This window comes from Chroicocephalus ridibundus, chromosome 10 (genome assembly GCF_963924245.1).
Source record: "Chroicocephalus ridibundus chromosome 10, bChrRid1.1, whole genome shotgun sequence".
Classification (NCBI taxonomy): Eukaryota; Metazoa; Chordata; class Aves; order Charadriiformes; family Laridae; genus Chroicocephalus; species Chroicocephalus ridibundus.
This window is the reverse complement of record NC_086293.1, coordinates 8031417-8049348: the sequence shown is the minus strand read 5'-3', so window position 1 is coordinate 8049348 and position 17932 is coordinate 8031417. Positions and strand designations below refer to the sequence as shown.

The window sequence follows — 17932 nt, the reverse complement described above, 5'->3', positions numbered from 1 at the left end:
GTTGTGAGAGGACGTGCACTGGCTGGGAGACCTGCCCTGCTCGTTGGAAGAAAAGGATATGAAAAATAATTGACTTTAAAGCCAGGCATGGAGAAGTGGCAGCATGGTGCAACCTCCTTCCCCAGTATCTCTGCATCAGCTAAGGGCTTAATTGGTGCAGTTTGGGGTTTCGTTGATAGGCAGGGATGTGGTGCACCGCCACGTTGCTGAGTCCACCTCTGATCTTGTCACGGTGCAAATCCCAGATGGTGCTGCCAAAGCCACCGGGACGGCCTCAGATCCGCCGCAGCAGGGCTGAGCTGGGCTGCCTCACCCTTTCAGTGGCAGGGAAAGTCCTGGCTGGGTTTGCGTGGCAGAGGAGCACCCAGAAACCCAGGCACCTTGCAGGACCAGGCAGAGGAGCGGCGACCACCCAGCTCAGGGTGGGGAGAGAAGACTGTCCTGGTATTCGGTGGCCCTGCTTGAAATCAGACCCAGAAAAGTAGTGAGGAGGGAGAGCACGAAGGCTGGTGAGCCAAAGCCTGGCAAAGATACGGCGTCTTCTCCCACCTTCTCTCAGCTTCTCCCACTGGAGGGACAGGCTGGGAGCTGGAGGGGTGACACAGCACCTTTCCCAGGAGGCTCTGCACTGCCTGCACCCATTTCAGGTTTTCCCCATCCGTCTCCTCCCCTTGCCCCAAGCCAGCACCCCAGCAGCAGCTTGGGAGAGGTGGGCGAGGGGCACAAAACTCACCCCCTGGGCACATATGGGGCGGGAGCTGGGTTAGGGACACACAGCTGGGTGCAGCCTGCGCCCGCCCTGCTCATTTCCAGCCCTTCCTGGTGGGTGGTGAAGCTGCTTTCGCAATTGTTTCCTGTGAAAAGCCCGCACCAGGAAGCTTGCCACTTAGGCTCCTTGAAAAAGAAATATTTCTCTGCAGGAAATTGCTTCTTGAACACAGCCCGGCCGCCCAGGAGAAGCTGCCGAGGAACTGACGTGTGCGTGGGGCGGGCGGCCGAGGACGCCAAAACTGTGGAGCCGGAGAAGCGATGGAGATGTGAGCGGATCAAAGGGGAGGTGCTCAGATAGCACCAACAGGTCCTGCACTCGCTGTCTCGGGCCATTCCTCGCTGCCTGTTTTCTTAGGAGAAAGGACTTCTTTTTTTGGTGTACAAAAGGAGGCTTGATTATAAATGGGGTATGTAGGTATATATTCAATTACACACCATGCAGTTTGTGTCCCAAACATGCACGAGACAGGCTTGAGAGTAGGTATTATTGACTTTTTAAGTCCCATAAATACCCTGTGCTGCTCCATGATCGCAGTGACAGACTCTAGAGGGTCTAATGCCAAAGGGAGCTTCGGAGCTGCCCCCTCCTCTAATTTCGTAAAGGCGGTGGCACACCGCTTCCATACCTGCTCATTTAAAATCCATTGATAAAAGGGTAAATAATCTTAAATATTCTCCTGTGGAAGGAGCCTGGAGCTCAGGAAGCGGTGGTAGAGAAGAAGGGAAGCGGTCATGCTCAACAATGTTTTCCCAGTTTAATTAGATTGGAGCTGCCCTCCCTTGGTGGTGGAGCCCATGGGGGGGGTCTTGGCCCCTGCTTAAACATGAGCTCTCTTTCTCTCCTGGGTTTTATAGAAAGTGTGGGGATGTCTGAAGTTCTCATTTAAGCAGCTATCCCAACCAAAGCATTTTGAGAAGAGCTGGGCCAATATTTCCCAGATATATTAATTTTTGGCTCTGCAAATCTGATTTTTTTGCTTCCACCCAGGTGGAAGCATGCCCTACTCTGTAGCAATGCAGAGGTTTCCTGAAACCCTGAAGATGGACATAGACTTTTCTTGGGTGCCCAGTGAAAGGATAAGAGGCAATGGGAACAAATGGAAGCATGGGACATGATGGTTAAGCATAAAAAAAACATTTTTTCACTGGGAGGGTGGTCAGACACTGCATCAGGTTGCCCAGAGAGGCTGTGGAATCTCCATCCTCGGAGATATTGGGATAGCCAACTGGGATGCAGTACCTGCCTTAGTGGATGCTGCTGTGAGACACGGGTTGGATCAGAGGCTCCTCGGAGGAACCTCCAGCCTCAACCCTTCTGGGCTTCTGTGACCTCTAAGAATTTGTCACAGAAAACAGCAAAATGGGGTTCTTGGAGCCTCGATTTTTGCTGTGGAGATGTTTAAAGGGAAGCAAATATCCACATTCCCCAAGGAAGCACACAGCTTTGCTCCTCCACAGTTTCACAGAGCTTCTAGATCTACCTGGAGACCTGCATAGTGGAAAGGCCAGAACCAGCCCAAGGAGAAGGCTCCTACATCAGTCAGGTTGTGCAGACGCAAAGTGGGTACAACTGCCCTGAGCCACTGCACATGCCTTCTGGCTTTTGCACAGGAGGGGTTGGTTTGCTGCTTCTGCAGGAACAAGCCAGAGAATAATTTTGTAGTCTTTGGACCAGAACTCATTGACAAATTGATGGGAAAGTCTCCAAGCTCTGCAGCAAAAGTGCCTCCCAGAGAGGCGAAGGAGAAAATTCACCACCCAAAGACCTGGCCGTGGAGCTTCCTTGTGCTCGTGGCTGCCTCATGCTCCACAAAGGTTTCTCCACATGGCGGTTCTTCTCCTCTTCTCCAGCCTCCATCTACCTGCCTTTCCTGGGACAGCAGAGGGGAAGATGCTTGCCAGGGCTCGGCATCCTTGCAGGATGGAGCCCACCAGACACTTTGCCCTGAAGCGGGGATGTGTTAGGGAGGAGAATCTGTTCCCATCGCCGAATTAGACGCCTGCAGTGTCAGCGCTGATGCTCCACAGGGACGACTCGCTGCGGAAAGGAGAGCACTGCACTTAGATCCTCCGGCTGAGCCTTTGTGGGTGAAGCGCTTCACCAGGCCAAAGTCATCTGACATTTTTCTCGGGGGCGGGTGAAGCTAATGAATCCCGATTAGGCAGTGCGGAGGCCGGGGAGCTAGATTTCTGCTGAATATATATGAAGACAAATGTAAATTCTAAACTTTCTAGGGAGTATTTTTACCCTGGCTCAGTGTTAACGTTGATAAAAATAGTCACAAATTAGTGCAGGAGTAGAAAGCAAATTTGGGCCTTTTTTTTTTTTCTTTTTTTTTCTGTTAAAACCATGCATCTATTTCTCTACCAGGAGTTAACCTCTTACATCCATTAATGAAACATGGGGTAAACCATCAACAAGTGCCCTTCCCTGACAAAACAACTCCTACCTCAATTAAGTAATTAGGAAGGAAAGCTGAAGTTAAATAAAAAGCCTTTTTTTTTTTTTTTTTTTTTTTTAAAGATAGAAAAAAGTGATTCAATCAAAGAAATTCAGCACTGCGAGAGGATGTTACCGTCACACCAGCCCACCTGCCCGGTTCCCTAGCACCCAAATGCTTGCAAAGGTGATGGGGAGGCACCAGCCCCGTTCTACCGATGGGAAGACTGCAGTATAGAAAATTGTGATTTCGCTCAACGTGACAGAGTAAACGAGAAGCTTTCCTGGGAGCCCAGGTCATCTGAGCAAATTCCCAGCTGAAATACTGCTCACAAAATACTGCTTCGAGCCGCCAGACCATCATTAAACTGCCAGGAAGGAGCATCCTCTCTCGGTACTGATGGATATTTGACCACCCACACCTGAGACAGGTGAAGACTCCTGCAAGGAGGAGCGTAATAGGTACATGGATTGATGTCTGGGCCATGAATCATACCTGATACTTGTTATTAGATGTTGCAAACAGCTGACTGAGCAATGAGAAAGTAAGCCTTAGGAAGGTTTAGCTGCTACAGCCCAGAGTTTTTGGGGAAAGGGCTGCTTTGACAGCTGAGATGGGAAAGAAAATCGTTTTGTGATGCAATGTTGCTGAGAAAGTGCATGTTAAAAAAAAAAAAAAAAAGAAGGGCAAAGATGTGCTTTTCAGAGGTTCATTTTTAAGAAGGAAATGTGGTTTAACTTCTGACCAGCTTCTGATTGATTGCAAATACTTTTGCTTTACTCTTCAAACCCTTGGGAACCCTAGCCCTCACCTAAGCTGCATTTAGTATCGTGAGTCCCCTCATTGTGTGACACCTTCCTCCCGTTCCTCAGACTTTGGCTGTTCCTTCAGCTCAAAGTAGCAGCTGTGACATCCTTGGGAGCAATTCCCGCGGCAGGGCTAAGTCAGGACCTGGAGCGAGTTTGGGGTAAACATCTGCTAACAATGCATTTATCTCGTGTTTTGCCGTGACTCACAGTTGTGGTCTGTGTTTCTAAACCACAAGATGAAGACCCAGGTAGAAAAGAGACGTCAAAACCCAGGCTGGGAGAAGAGAGGTGGCAGCGATGGAAATGAGGAACTTGAGACAGTGGCTTCATTGGCATCGCAGGAGACCGGGATGGATGAGAACAAAAGCAATCTGAAATCAAGCCAGGAAGACGCGTCTGTGGGAATGGGGAAGTTGCTGGTCACTGTGCTGGGCATTGAGTAAAAAGGCTGATGGAGGAGAGAGTCTTTCCACAGCAGGACAACAACCAGAAAGACACACACAGCCCTGTGTATTAGAAACCCAAGGCCACATGCGGTGGTATGGCATGGAGACGATGGCGGTCCACATGTAGAGTGGTTGTCGCTTTATGCTATCCTTTTCGCAGGCACTTGGGACTCTTTGGAGTTTAGCTGTAAGCTGCTCATTTCTGGACGTGTGCTGACATTTTAGCTGTCAGCAAAGCTATGTACATGGTGAGACAAACACCACCAAGAGCCCTGAGCCCTGGCCAGCCCCTCTGCGCTGGTGCTGGCACAGATGATAGAATCCTAGAATGGTTTAGGTTGGAAGGGACCTTAAAGATCATCTAGTTCCAACCCCGTTGCAGTGGGCAGGGACACCTCCCACTAGACCGGGCTGGTCAAAGCCCCATCCAGCCTGGCCTTCCTCCCCAGCATCCTGGCCCCAGTCTACGTGCCCCTGATCTGCCATACTTTGGGAAACCTCACGGCTGTGAGGTGCCTTCTTCCTGGGAGGGGATTTGAGGGGGATGCCCACGGCTCTCTGCAGAGCAGAGGTCTCTTCTTTCACGGAAGAAATCCCGCTGGATGGCAGCTCCGGCTGCTGCCGGCAGGATGCAGGGCCTGGCAGAGGGAGCCTGGCGCTGGAGGATGCTACCTCGGGCTGGCTTCTGGCTGCGGTGCATTTTGGAGCGTTTGACTCAAGAGGGCAGCATGCCGACAGGCTGGCACCGGCCGCTGCCCGCTGCCCTGCCTGCGCCTGCCTGCTGGGCTGCAGGGGGAACCCACCGGGATGAGCCCTGCTCCGGCTGGGAGAAGCGATGGGAATCTCTGTTGCTCCCCTCCCAACGTCCCTCGGCCCCTGGCTGGGCAGGCAGAGGATGCCACACCAGCGTTTGGTGATATTATTTTGCTTTCGCCCTCGTCAGGGCGAAATCTGGTCTTGCCTCTGCAGGTGACGCGCCTGGAGCCTGTCCCGAAACTTATGCGGTTGCTAATGCGACCGCAAAATGGAGGTGAAACGTTTCTCCTCTGGTTTCACGGCACCGCATGCCGGCGGTTACACCTGCCTCCCTCGCGCCGCCCCAGAGCGGCCAAGGAGTCCCCGTAAGATTTCTGGGCACCGTTTTCAGTACAGCAGGGGCTTTAGACCCAGAGGTAAGGGGTTTGTTTGCACAACCCGCCGCTCTTCCCCTTGTGAATGGAAGGTGCTTCGATAAACATACTGAAAGGTCAGCTATTTTCACTGTGGCTTGCATAAGAACCTCAACATCCTCTGCTGCAAGAGCAGCGTTAGTAACTTCCTACTGCAACACTGAATCACAATAGCTTCCCACAGCAACCAGCGGTAAAAATAAACTGGGCAAGGGGAAGTGGACGGCTTCTGCTGTTCCGCTTTCTCGGGCACCCTTGAGTCACAAAAAAAGCCATGTAGGACGAGCCGTTTATTTTGCTGATGCCGATGAAATCCACGAACGGTCGGGAGCACAGTCCCACTGAAATCACAGAGTGTTTTGCAATGGGATGCTCAGCGTGCTCAAAGTTAAGCATGTGCTTGAGTGCTGTGTTGAGTCTGTATTTTTCATCAGGATCCAGACTTAGGAATTAGACTAAAAGGAGACAGGGACCCCAGCGCAACTGAGTGCTGCTTTTGTACTAAAGACAGAGGAAAATGGCCTCCTTGGGATGTTTTATGTGTCGAGGGTATATAAAAGACCACTGGGGAGACAGCGGCTCTGTGACGGTTTCAGTAGTAGATCTTGGCTTTGAGAAAAGCAGATCTTGACTGGATGAGACGCATCCTCAAATACAATCCGATTTGTATTTTTTGCCTTGAGACGTCATTTGAACAGCACAGTTTTAAACATTATGACTAAGACTCTGTGTGTGTGTGTGCGCGCGCACGCACGTGTTTGTTTGCGTGTGGGGGTTGTTTTAAAGAACAATATCTTTCCTGTTACACAAAATACAGCCCAGGTCTTGAAATTCAGCCAGCTGGGAAAAAACTCTGTCGAGACCTCGTCAGGTCGCTGAGCCTGGGAATCTGCTGGTGAGACAGACCCCGGCTCTTCCCTTTGTGACAGTATTTGCTGAGGAAGTTTATAGCAAGAGGCTAAAGTGAACATAAGTTAGAGCCAAAAAGGAACGGCTCATCTGTCCCAGACCGGGGAAGAGGAGCCATTCACTTCCCACTGATGCCCTTGGGAGTTTGGGGAGCTTGTAGGATAACCCAGGTGAGAAGGGACCACAGGAGGGCTCTAGTCAAACCTCCTGCTCAAAGCTGGGTCAGCCCCGGGGTCAGCCCAGGTTACCTGGGGCTGCGCCGAGTCGGATCTCGAAAACCAAGAAGGATGGAGATTGCACAACCCCTCTGAGCTAGCCGTCAATGTCTGACTGCCTGCGTGGTGAAAATAGACTGCAACAGAAGCAGCTCATGCAAAACCACATTTTTAATGTCATCCTGCTCATTAAAAAGAGAAAGATCAAATCTATTTTGTAGCAGAAACAGTTTATGTGAGGCACGGAAAACTTCTGGTACCAGAGGACTGATTCACATGAAAAGGCACGTAAAAGATGGAAGGAAACCAGAAGGATGCCTCCAGATACATTCCTATCTTGAAATTTCAGTATTGCAGCACAAAAGGTTTGTATTTATAGTAGTGGATACCAATAGGGAAGATGATACTCTAAAAATAAGTGAGGATGCACAGATGAAATAATCTATTTTTGAGGCTCAAAAGAGAATCTGGAGGCTTAACGAGCCTCAAGTCAATGTTATTTTGGAACTGCGTGCTGCCGTCGAAGACCGAGGCAGGGCTGCCTGCGACCCGCTCAAAACCCACGCAGGCCCCCGCCCCCCGTGGGCCCTCTCGCTTCAACCCCCGCAACTTTTTCTTAAGCTTTTGGCTGAAAACTAACCGGGGCGGGGGGCAGGGGGCGGCGAGGCTGCTGGCTCTGCCCGGCAGCACCGCGGCCTCCCGCCAGCCTGGGCCCGGCTCCGAGTCCCCCTGCTCCCGCCGCACCGCGCCGCGCCGCACCCCGCGCGCGCCTTCCCGCGCTCTGCCCCCGCCGCCGACCCCGCCCCCTGCCCATATTTGGGAGCGCCCGCTTCCCCCCGCCGCGCCTCATTGGCGCTGGGGGCGTGGCGGGAGGCGGTGACGCGGCGGCGGTGGGCGGGGCCCGGGGCGCGGGGTCGCACCGCCCCGGTGCGTGTGCGCGGGGGCCGCTTCGATCCCGATCCCCATCGCGATCGCGGCGGGCAGGGCCGGGCCGGGCGGGACGGGGCGTTGCTGCCGCTCGGCCGGCCCCGCCGCCCGCCCCGCCTCCCGAGGCATGACACGCCGAGCCGCCGGCGAAGCCCCGCTTTAATTGAGGCCGCCGGGATGGGGCGCACCGCGTAAGGCAGAGCGGGGGCCGTCGCGCTCCGGGCCGCAAGGCAGCGCGCACCCACGGCCGTGCGGGAGCGGAGCCGCCGTCCGGCAGAGCGCAAGCCCACCCCGGCCCCGGGGAAGTGAGCGGGGCCGCGTCCGGCCGCCGCGTGGGTGGCCGGTGGGCCGGGCGCTGGCGGCCGCCGCTGCCGAGCCTCATGAAAACGCAGGTCTGGGGGAGCTCCCCGCGGGCGCCCATGGCTGCGGCGATGCCGTGCAAGAGCGCGGAGTGGCTGCAGGAGGAGCTGGAGTCGGGCGGCGGCCGCTCGCTGCTGCTGCTCGACTGCCGCCCCCACGAGCTGTTCGAGAGCTCGCACATCGAGACGGCCATCAACCTGGCCATCCCCGGGCTCATGCTCCGCCGCCTCAAGAAGGGCAACCTGCCCATCCGCTCCATCATCCCCAACCACGAGGACAAGGAGCGCTTCGTCAAGCGCTGCAAGGCCGACACCGTGCTGCTCTACGACGAGGCCACCGCCGACTGGCAGGACGGCGGCGCCGCCACCTCCGTCCTGGGGCTCCTGCTCCAGAAGCTGCGCGATGACGGCTGTAAAGCCTATTACCTGAAAGGTGAGGTGCCCCCAGCCCTTGTCCGTCCATACCCCCCCGGTTGGCCCCTGCATCCCCGGCTGGAGGTGGCTGTGTTGTTTTGCTTCCTTCCCTTCACCTCTCTCTGCCTAATTTATTATTATTATTTTTTAATGTATTTTTTTTCCTCCTCTGCATCCCGTTTTAATCCCCCGCACAAAATGGTCGCAGGTTGGAAGCGGCCGGGAGCGCCCCGCTTCTTCCTGCGTCGCCTCCTCCGGCAGCGGCAGAAGGGAGCCCCCCAACCCTGCCACCGGGGGGGTGCTCTCTAGCGCTGCCCTGTCCCAAGCCGACCCCGGCCGGGCACCCCGGGGGCGCCCCTCATCTCCGCTACCCGGAGGGGGCCTTTCGGAGGCTCCCCGCCCCGGCGCCAGGCTCCCCTCCGGAAGAGATGGCCAGATTTTTGGGGGGGTAGGAGAGCCCACGCACCCCTGTTTTTGTCCCCCCCCCCCCCCCCTTCATCTCCGAAAAGCGAGCGCTTGGGTTTTTCTCCCGCTTTCCCTGGAAATGCCGGCGGGGCTGGGAGCGGGCAGCCCGCCTGGTCCCCCGGGGCCGGGCGATGGAGGAGCGGGGAGCCTGGTGTGGGGGAGCCGAGCCCCGCACATGCCCTTCCGTGAGGGCTGCGGTGGTTTGGGGCTTTTTGGGGGGTTTGGTGATTTTTGCGTGGTTTTTTTTTTTTTTTTTGGCCATTTTGAAAGATCCCAGCAGGCCTCCGCAGCGGGCTGAGCAGAGCCCACAGCTGGGCTGCTGGGACCCTTCCCATCCTCCCAGTGCTCCCAGTCCGGTCGCTGGGTGGCGGGTTTGAGGCAGAAATAACAGGAGAGCGGAGGAGCGGTGCGGGGGGGTGGGGGGGAGAGTGGTGAAGAAAGTTGCCACTTGCAGCCCTTTAAAAAACACTGCTGCTTCTTGATAGACCCTTTTTCGTATCCCGGGGAGCCCCTGGTAAGGGTTTGGGGTGGCAAGGGGACAGGCGGGTATTTGGGGACCAGCCGTCAGGGCTGTGCTGCCCGCACAAGCCTCCTTCGAAGGTGACATGGTGAGGGGGACAAGCACAAGGTTGATCCCACTTCTCCCCTCTCGTACCTCCACTCCCCGCCCGTGCCGGTGGGCGAGTCCCCCATCCCATCGCATCCCATCCCATCCCATCCCGGTTTGGGGTTTCCCGAGGGGCTTCGTTGCTCCTTCGCTTTGTCTTCCCGTTCCTCTCCCCGTCCTCCTCACCCCTAGCTGGAAGGAGCAACTTTGAAGTTACTCCTAAGCTCTCCCCGATGGGCAGGGGAGGAGCTGAGCCCCTTTCTCTGCCTTTATCCGGGAGCCTCGGTGGGAAATGTTTCCAATTAAAATTCCAAAATGGCTCCTCGGCGCTGTCTGGCGGCGCGGGGGGGGACGACCGAGGGGAGGAGGACGAGGACGAGCCTTTTTTTCATGAATGGATGTGGCAGGAGCTGTCTGTCCTGCTCAGTGACCCCGCCACAACCACCGAACCCACTAACAAAGTTTCCAGGAGGCCTTTCTAATTAAACCATTTGTCAGTGTCAGATACCGATGGCTGAGCTCCGGTTTAATATTGCCTGGAAAGGAGGTAGATCGGTGGGGTTTTGGTTTTTTTTTGGTTTTTTTTTTTTTGCTTCCCTGCCTCTGCCTTCCTTCCCAAACTGTTGAGCTGGAGAAAAGGACTTAGGAGCAGACATGAGGGGTCCCTTGCCTCCTGAAGCCCACTGAGGTTTAGGTGAAGAACAAACCTGTGACACTGACCTGTTGCAAAACGTGTTTGTAGTGATAAAATAGGTGTGAGGATCGCTCTTTGGCAAAACTTATGGCCTTTTTTTCCTGCTTGAAGGTGAATTATTTCATTGGGTTTAGTGCCGGGGCTGGGTATGTGGTTGTTCTTGCTTTATCTTTTCAGACGCAGATACTTTTGTGCTTTTCTGTCTAGGTGGCATAATAGCTCTTGCCTAAACTGCCCCAGACGCATATTTCAAAGAAGCTAAACGAGATGAGATTGTCTCTTGCCATTGATTTTATTTTTGGGTGTTTTTCTTTTGTGATTGAGATTTGGCCCCTATTTATCTCAAGCAATATCGAACTTTGTAAGAAACACTCTTTGGCTTTTTGGGACCTGTTTGCTCGCTAACAGTTGGCCCAGGGAAGGTGAGGGAGCAGGGAGATGCTTTTCTTGGGGTGAAGTTGAAGTTATACCAACTTTTTGCTGGCAAAGACTTGCTAAGTAATGTGCGCCTCTGCCTAGGTAGAAGAATTTCCTGTTCTGCAGAATAAAACATCTTTTTCTCTCTGCCTCTCCCCTTCCCTCTCTCCTTTCCCCTTTCCCAGGTGGCTTTAACAAGTTTCAGACCGAATACTCGGAGCACTGCGAGACGAACCTTGACAGCTCCTCACCCAGCAACTCTCCCCCGGCATCAGTCCTTGGCCTGGGAGGGCTGCGGATAAGCTCTGACTGCTCGGATGGCGAATCCGACAGGGAACCCAGCAGTGCCACGGAGTCGGACGGGAGCCCCATCCCTAACAATCAGCCTGCCTTTCCAGTCCAGATCCTACCTTACCTGTACCTGGGCTGTGCCAAAGATTCAACCAACTTGGACGTCCTGGGCAAATACGGCATTAAATACATCCTGAATGTGACTCCCAACCTGCCAAACATGTTTGAGCACGATGGAGAGTTCAAGTACAAGCAGATCCCCATCTCAGATCACTGGAGCCAGAATCTCTCGCAGTTCTTTCCTGAGGCCATTGCTTTCATTGGTAGGTACTTGGCAGAACATCTCTCTTCATACTCACCGCTTGGGAATGTGGCGAGCTGCTTCCCAGGGCTGTCGTTCATCCCTGGCCTCACCTCTCTGGGGCACAGCATCGGTGCTAGCTTAGCAGTTGAGCCGAGGTGACACTTCTGGTGCGTGTCACCCTGGCTGGGTTCAGGGAGGTCTCTCCTTCGAATATTCATCCCTATTACAGCACCACAGCTGGATTACCTGCAAGTGGTAGGACCGGCCCCGCTGGACCCGGCTGTCTCTTGCCCTTCTATGGGGATTTGCGCTTGTGTGAAATGGCTGAACCGAGGTGGTGGGGAGCTCCTTTGCCTGCGTTGCTCGGAGGAATGAGTGTTGATGGGAGCTGCATTGACTGGTGTCAGCAATTCCTTAGCCCCAAGTGTGGTTGAGATCTGGGGTTGGGGGGGGGGGGGGATGTTTTCTTTTCCCAAGGGGATTTGCTAGTCTAGTTGTGATCCCGCTGTATGTCGCCCTAGCATAACTAACTCCTTGTATGGATACTTCTCCTAAGGTAAGTGTCAACACAATGAGTTAGTGATTATAATTGCAGTGCAGAGCTCAGCTGGAAAAACTGCTGTGCAGACGGCCCCTGAGACAGCTGTGGCTGGTCGTGGGGAGGAGTGTGGGGGGCAGATCTCTTCTCCCAGGCTACCATAGACTTTGAAAATTGCTTCTTATTCTGTGAGAAGTGTCTGTTGGACTGAATAGGGATGTGTACTTCCAGCATGACCGGTGCAGTCTGCTGGCGATGGTCGTTAGCCTGATCAGTTCTGATTTACGGGAGGTGAATGGCACAGGTAGTCATTACCACCATTAACTATTAAAAGCCTTATGGCTTCACATCTGGTTTAAAAACACCAGTGTAGGGAAAGGCAAGGAGGACCTTTACCTTCAGACTGAAATCTCTGCAGCCCATTTCGATGCTGTTGTGTTGCCTCCCCATTTTGGACCCTGCTGCATGCGCTTGCTTGCTGTGCGGTAAGGCCTGAAATGGGGCAGAGCGGTGGTAGATCCTCCTCTGCTCTTCAGCTGTCAGAAACCCGGGTTCCCACGCACTCTCCTTTGCCCCCAGCTTCTGTCCTCTAGTAACACGATTGTGGTCAGAAGCGGCTGCTCCAGTGTGGCAGCAGGGACCCATCTAATGTCCCATCTACGTTTCCCACACAAAGTGTAGTATTAAACGTCGGGGGTGAGGTACGGGGTCCCTGCTGGCATGTGGCATTTGGGATCCATCTGCTCAGACGATGTCTCTGAACACTGCGCTTGTGCTTTCCAGTTAATGACAGGAAATGGAGGATTACCTCACTCTAAAACCAAACACCGAGAAATGCAGCACAGGTCAGATGAAAGGCAAAAATGTCTCAGAAAAATGTTGAATGGAGAGAGGCTAGGGGGAGGGCTGGGTACGCTGGGGGGCTATTGCCTACTGTACTGGAAATTCTTGCCTGGTTTTGCAAGCTGGGGCAGAAAACCTGTTGTGGCTTGGGTCTGGATTTTGTTTTGCCTGCTCTGCTTTGCCCTTCCCCGCTCTCGTGGTGCCAGTGTCCCTTACCTCCGGCTTTGCCTGGGGATCCTCTTTCTCCTGCCACCTTCTCCCTCCCCTCCAAGCTCTCAGTCAAATGACTGACTTCAAATAGGGCTGCCCAGAAGTAAGCGGCGCTGGGTACTTGCGTGCATTCAGCGGTCTCAGCGGCGTGTCCCTCTTTCAGCACTAAGATGTCAATTCATAAAGGGATCACACTGTTCCGGCTGTGCGAGAGACAATGAGTGTGTGTGTGCGCTTTTCAATTGGTGGCCACGGAGGGGAAATTTCGTCGCAGTTCTCTCGCCATTTTTTTGGTCCAGCTTGCATTCCTGCTCCCCGCTACCATTCATCCTGAGAGTCTCCTCCAACACAAGCGTTTGTTTGTAGTGAAGTGCATTTCTGTCGATCCTGAAGAACAGTTTCACAATAAGGGAAGTTCCTGCACTTCAGACTCAGCTTAAATTGGCTCCGACTACATTCAGATAACTTTGTAGTGGAAGGAGGACAAGGACAGCAGAACAGAGTAGCTGGCGTGTTGCTGGTCTGTAGGCTCACATCAAGTGCGCAGCCTTCCCCAGTTAGTTGGTGTTGAGGTGGGTGTGCTGTGCCCGACCACCAGCATCTCCCTGGAGCTGTTGTCTCCAGCTCCACCTGCCTTTTGTAGGTTACTCCATTTCTTGGTTTGAATAGAGGGGTACCGATGCTCCCTTGCCAAGGGATGTGTTGCCAGGCTTGATCAACACTTCTCAAGCATGTGAGATGCTTGGCCTTGCTGTGCAAAACGGGGATATGCAGCTTCGCCGTGCAGTGGGGATATCTCAGGAGCCCTTTGGGGAGAGATGCGGGTGTCAAAGGGACAGGAGATGGTGTCCCTAGGAGCGGGGTATCCAGTTCTGGCAGTCGTCCTGGTCCTGGGAGCCTGCAGCTGCCACCTGGCCCTGCTCCAAAGCCATGCGTTTTTGGTGCAGAATAATAGACTCCCCCTTCCCCTTGTCTTGTTTCAGATGAGGCCCGTTCCAAGAAGTGTGGGATCCTTGTTCACTGCCTCGCTGGCATCAGCCGGTCTGTAACAGTCACTGTCGCCTACTTGATGCAAAAACTCAACTTGTCCCTGAACGATGCCTATGACTTTGTGAAAAGGAAAAAATCCAACATTTCCCCAAACTTTAACTTCATGGGCCAGCTCCTGGACTTTGAGAGGACTCTGGGACTCAACAGCCCTTGTGACAACCGCTCGCCCAGTGAACAGCTCTACTTCACCACCCCCACCAACCACAACCTGTTTCAGCTGAACACTCTGGAGTCCACATGAAGGGGATGCCGCCTGGTCGGGAACTCGAGCATCGAATCGCTTCTCTTGAGCATTTCAACTCTTAGGAAAATATCTGTCTTGCCAGGCAGCTCTGAAAGGACTAGCTTCTCTGGGCAGAGGTGCCTGATCGCTGCTTTAAGAAGGCTAATGCCGTTCATTAGTGTCCTGATCAAAGTGGTTTGAAGAGGTAGTCTTTTTACAGGGGGTTACTTAATACAGGCGATGTTACAGCGTTTTGAACGCAGCTGTTACCGGCAATAACCGCTTTCCTGGGTGCATTGGGACTGTCAGAGCACGCACACGTGTGAAGAGCTACCAGGGGTTAGCTTGCTGTGGAAAGTGAGGAGATTTATGCACTTGGAAACCTTGAACAAAAGGTTTGGGCCAAGACTGTTTTAAAACCCAAGTTTACTTTTTTTTGATTTAAAAAAAAAAAAGGTAGATCTTACTCGAGCTTTGGGTTCAAACTCTTTTTAAATATGTAAGTTCCTGACTGTTTGTACAGACGAGGTTGCAAAACCAGTATTTTATTCTGTTTCTTGTTTGATCATTTATTATTTTTTTTTAATCAAATGTTTATATTGACCAAATGCATTTTGCACACTTTGTGAAGCCTTGGTATGTCCTGGCATATTACTGGGTACTCCAGAGAGAGATACATGCTGCTGCTGTTGTTGTTAGCATCTGGTAGGAAGCTTTGTTATGTGTGAAGGCCAGTTGGGCTTAAACGCAACCCCTTCACCACTCCTGCACTCACAATCACAAACTCTGCACTGATTCAGCCAAGGTGACTAAGCCGCAAGCTTTTTTTTTTTTTTAATGCCACCCCTGCCAAAAACACTGTTTGCTATTGCCAGAGGTGAAACTCTTGTAGCCTCCAGAGTTGGTAGAAGCATGTCTGAGCCCAGCTTCGTTCTCTGCTGCCTGTTGACTGACTTAACGTCATCCAGCTGGCCTGAAACCATTCCAGCTTCCCGAGTACAGAAGGTAGTTGTGATGTTGGCGTTTCTCGTGCACACTCAATTCTTTCCCCACGTGCGCGGGGCGGAGGGGGGAACACGGCGAGCGCCTGGAGCAGAGCGAGGATTGCGTAGCGGGACGGGACTGAATCGTCACGCACGGTGCGTGTGAGGGGAGTGAAGAGATGTGGAAATGATGACAAGAGCGTTGTAACAGAGAATTTTTTTATATATATATATGAATATATATATTAACTGGCAAATTCTGAGATGATTGGAGCTTTCAACAGAGGTTCTGACTTTTTTTTTTTCCTCCTCTTTCAAATAACTTTATGCCGTGCCTTCTATTCTGAGAAGACTTGTTTATATTTCTGGCTAGTGTTTGGCAAACACCTTATACTGAGCTGGGAGGGGGAGGAAGTGGTAATAATTTCTGGGAGGAGGGCAGAACGGATTTGGAGATTTCTTTATTGGCTGCAATGTAGTCCCTCCTTTCTCCCCCCTCCCTTTCCACTTTAACTCTCATGTAACTGAAAAAAAAAAAAAGCCACGGATTTTTTCTAAATATCCAGTTTTTTGTACTTTTTTCAAGAAAAAGAAAAAATAATAAAAAAAATCTCCATCTGGAGGAATGTTTGACGCTGTCACATCCTGAAACTGTTCTTTTTGTTAAAGATGTTACCAGAATGTTGGAATGAACTTCTCTTTCTTGTTTTCTGGTTGTTTTTTGTTTGTTTGTTCGTTGGGTTTTGTTTGCAACAATGTTGGGATCGTGGGTCATTAGGAGGGAGAATGAGCATAAGTATGGTTGCGAGTGAGAAAAGTGAGAATATCCTAATTGCATCTTACCTCATGGAGGAATTTATTTTTTCAGGGATTTTTTGACAGTGCATCTGTATTGCATTACAGCTAAGCTGGTTTGTAAAGGCTTCCTGTGCTGTTAGTGGTCTTTCTTCTTTAAAGGAAAAAAAAAAAAAAAGATGCATCTTCTGATTAGTACAAATGAGAGCTTGTTAGTGAGGAATGGTTCTGCTTTCTGAGTTATGAAGGAAAATTAGTGACCCTATATATACTGATCCAATATTGGGACTTTGTTTGTATTGCAAATAAATATTATTTTTTCTTTAAAAATGATGTTTGTGTCAGATGCTTGTCTAGCCTCTGCCCATATAAGGGCATGCTGCTCCTATCCCTTTTTTTTTTGTGGCCGATTAGTATTCTTCTGTGACCATGAAGAGCATTTGCTGGGCAGTGTTCAAGTGTGGTGTTTGGTTTCATGCACAGCTTAATTTTTAAGACCTGTGGTAAAACAGAGAGGGGGAGGTGGGAGGGCAAAGAGAGGGATATGGGGTATTGGATAAACCAGAGAACAAAGAACAGCTTGAGAATGGGACCGGCTTTGACCCCAGCCATTCCTCTGTGCCAAAAATAAATAGATACTAAAGACACTTTTGTTCACTGTTTAAGCGTGGCCTACAAAGGCATGGCAAGGCCTTGCCCACAACTGTTATGATAGCAGGCTTTATTTCAGTAGGAAAGCAAAAAGTCGTGGCTCCGTGGGCAGCCACCTGATGACTTCTTCTGGGTCTCATGGAGAGTGGGAGCCCTGTCCTGCATCCTCAGGTTGGGGGCCAAGCCCCTGGCTGCAGTGTCACATGTGGGCTGTGCTGTCCCCCTGTGCTCCTCGGCGGTGGGTGCGAGCGGTTTGTGGGGAAACAAGGAAGGGCTGATGGGGCTGCTTTAGGGGGAAAGGTGGCTCCAAGCATCCAAGTGCAGCCCAGCTAAGGCAGCTGTGGCTTCCCATGCCTCTGCTCATAGCTGGGCAGGACTGAGCAGCAGTGCGGGGGGTGTGTGTCCCCATTCTTTGCTTTAACCTAAATGTCAAGAAATTAAATTGCTATCTACTCAGTTGTTCAGTTCCTCAAAGTGTGCATGTGTGTGTCTGGGCCTGAGCACCAAAGACAGCTAGTTTTATTCCAGGAGCTCAGGCTGATGGGTGCAGAGTCCATCGCAGAGCAGGGGGTAGGTGGTCAGAGGCTGAAGCAGGAGCCAAGGGAGAGCGCGTGTGTGAGAATTTGTTTGTTTACTCCTTGACTGCATGATGGGAATCTATATATTGATTTTGAGACCTGTTTGTGGTTCAACAAATGAAAATCTACCTGGTATGCAGGAAAAAGAAGACCTTTAGGTTTTCCCTTGTAATTACATGGTAGAGTATCTTGAGGTAGATATGAAACCATGCTGGAGGCTGGCTGTGCACTCAAGGAGTGCAGAACAGCTTGTCAGGTGTAGTGCTATATTTGCTTCCATCTAATTTCCTCTTCTGATTTTCTGCTAAGGTGTGGAATAGGATATTAGCAGTTAGCATTAGCCCTGTAAGCACATTTGTGCGGTAGCTGTGTTGTGGCTGGCTGGAACAGCACAGCTGCTGTTTGTGACGGTCTGGGTCGAAGAGCTGGTGTGCAGGCAGCTGCCAGGCTGCTCCTCAGCAGGCAGCTCCCTCGGGGTACCTGATCCTGGGAGATGCAAGTCTGTTGTGTGTCCCACCACTGCTGCGCTCAAAAGCCCTGTTGCCAAAGAAAGGAGATGGCTTGTCTGAAAACCATCCTGCTGCCTGCAAGTGCCCTTTCCTCCAGGACCCAAAGGAGCCTTTTCCAAGCTTTCTGGCCTTGACAGCAGGGAGCAGCCAGCCTGGCTGGTCTTCTGCCATCAGTGTTTTACAAATGGATTGCGTGGTGCTTCTTGGCTCAGAGGGGTTTCCTGGGAGACCTGATGTCCTGTAATTTAGTGAGGAGACAAGAACTGATATCAGGAAAGGGGCAATGCCAGAGAAATAGTTACAGAGAGAAGAGA

The 17932-nt window shown here is 52.2% G+C and overlaps 1 protein-coding gene across 1 annotated transcript; it reads left to right on the top strand.

Moving 5' to 3' along the window:
* The first annotated feature begins 7806 nt into the window (after nt 1-7806).
* Nucleotides 7807-16205, top strand: DUSP7 (dual specificity phosphatase 7). The gene is made up of 3 exons (XM_063348131.1): nt 7807-8479; nt 10829-11257; nt 13813-16205. Exons 1-3 carry the CDS (start codon nt 8068-8070, stop codon nt 14118-14120), a joined length of 1149 nt encoding a protein of 382 aa, XP_063204201.1. The 5' UTR covers nt 7807-8067; the 3' UTR covers nt 14121-16205.
* Nucleotides 16206-17932: the final 1727 nt, after the last annotated feature.

Coding starts and splice junctions, on each gene's coding strand:
- DUSP7 (XM_063348131.1), top strand. CDS start 8,068: ATGAAAACGCAGGTCTGGGGGAGCTCCCCGCGGGCGCCCATGGCTGCG. Junction 8,480..10,828: donor TAAAGCCTATTACCTGAAAG/GTGAGGTGCCCC, acceptor CCCCTTTCCCAG/GTGGCTTTAACAAGTTTCAG. Junction 11,258..13,812: donor TGAGGCCATTGCTTTCATTG/GTAGGTACTTGG, acceptor GTCTTGTTTCAG/ATGAGGCCCGTTCCAAGAAG.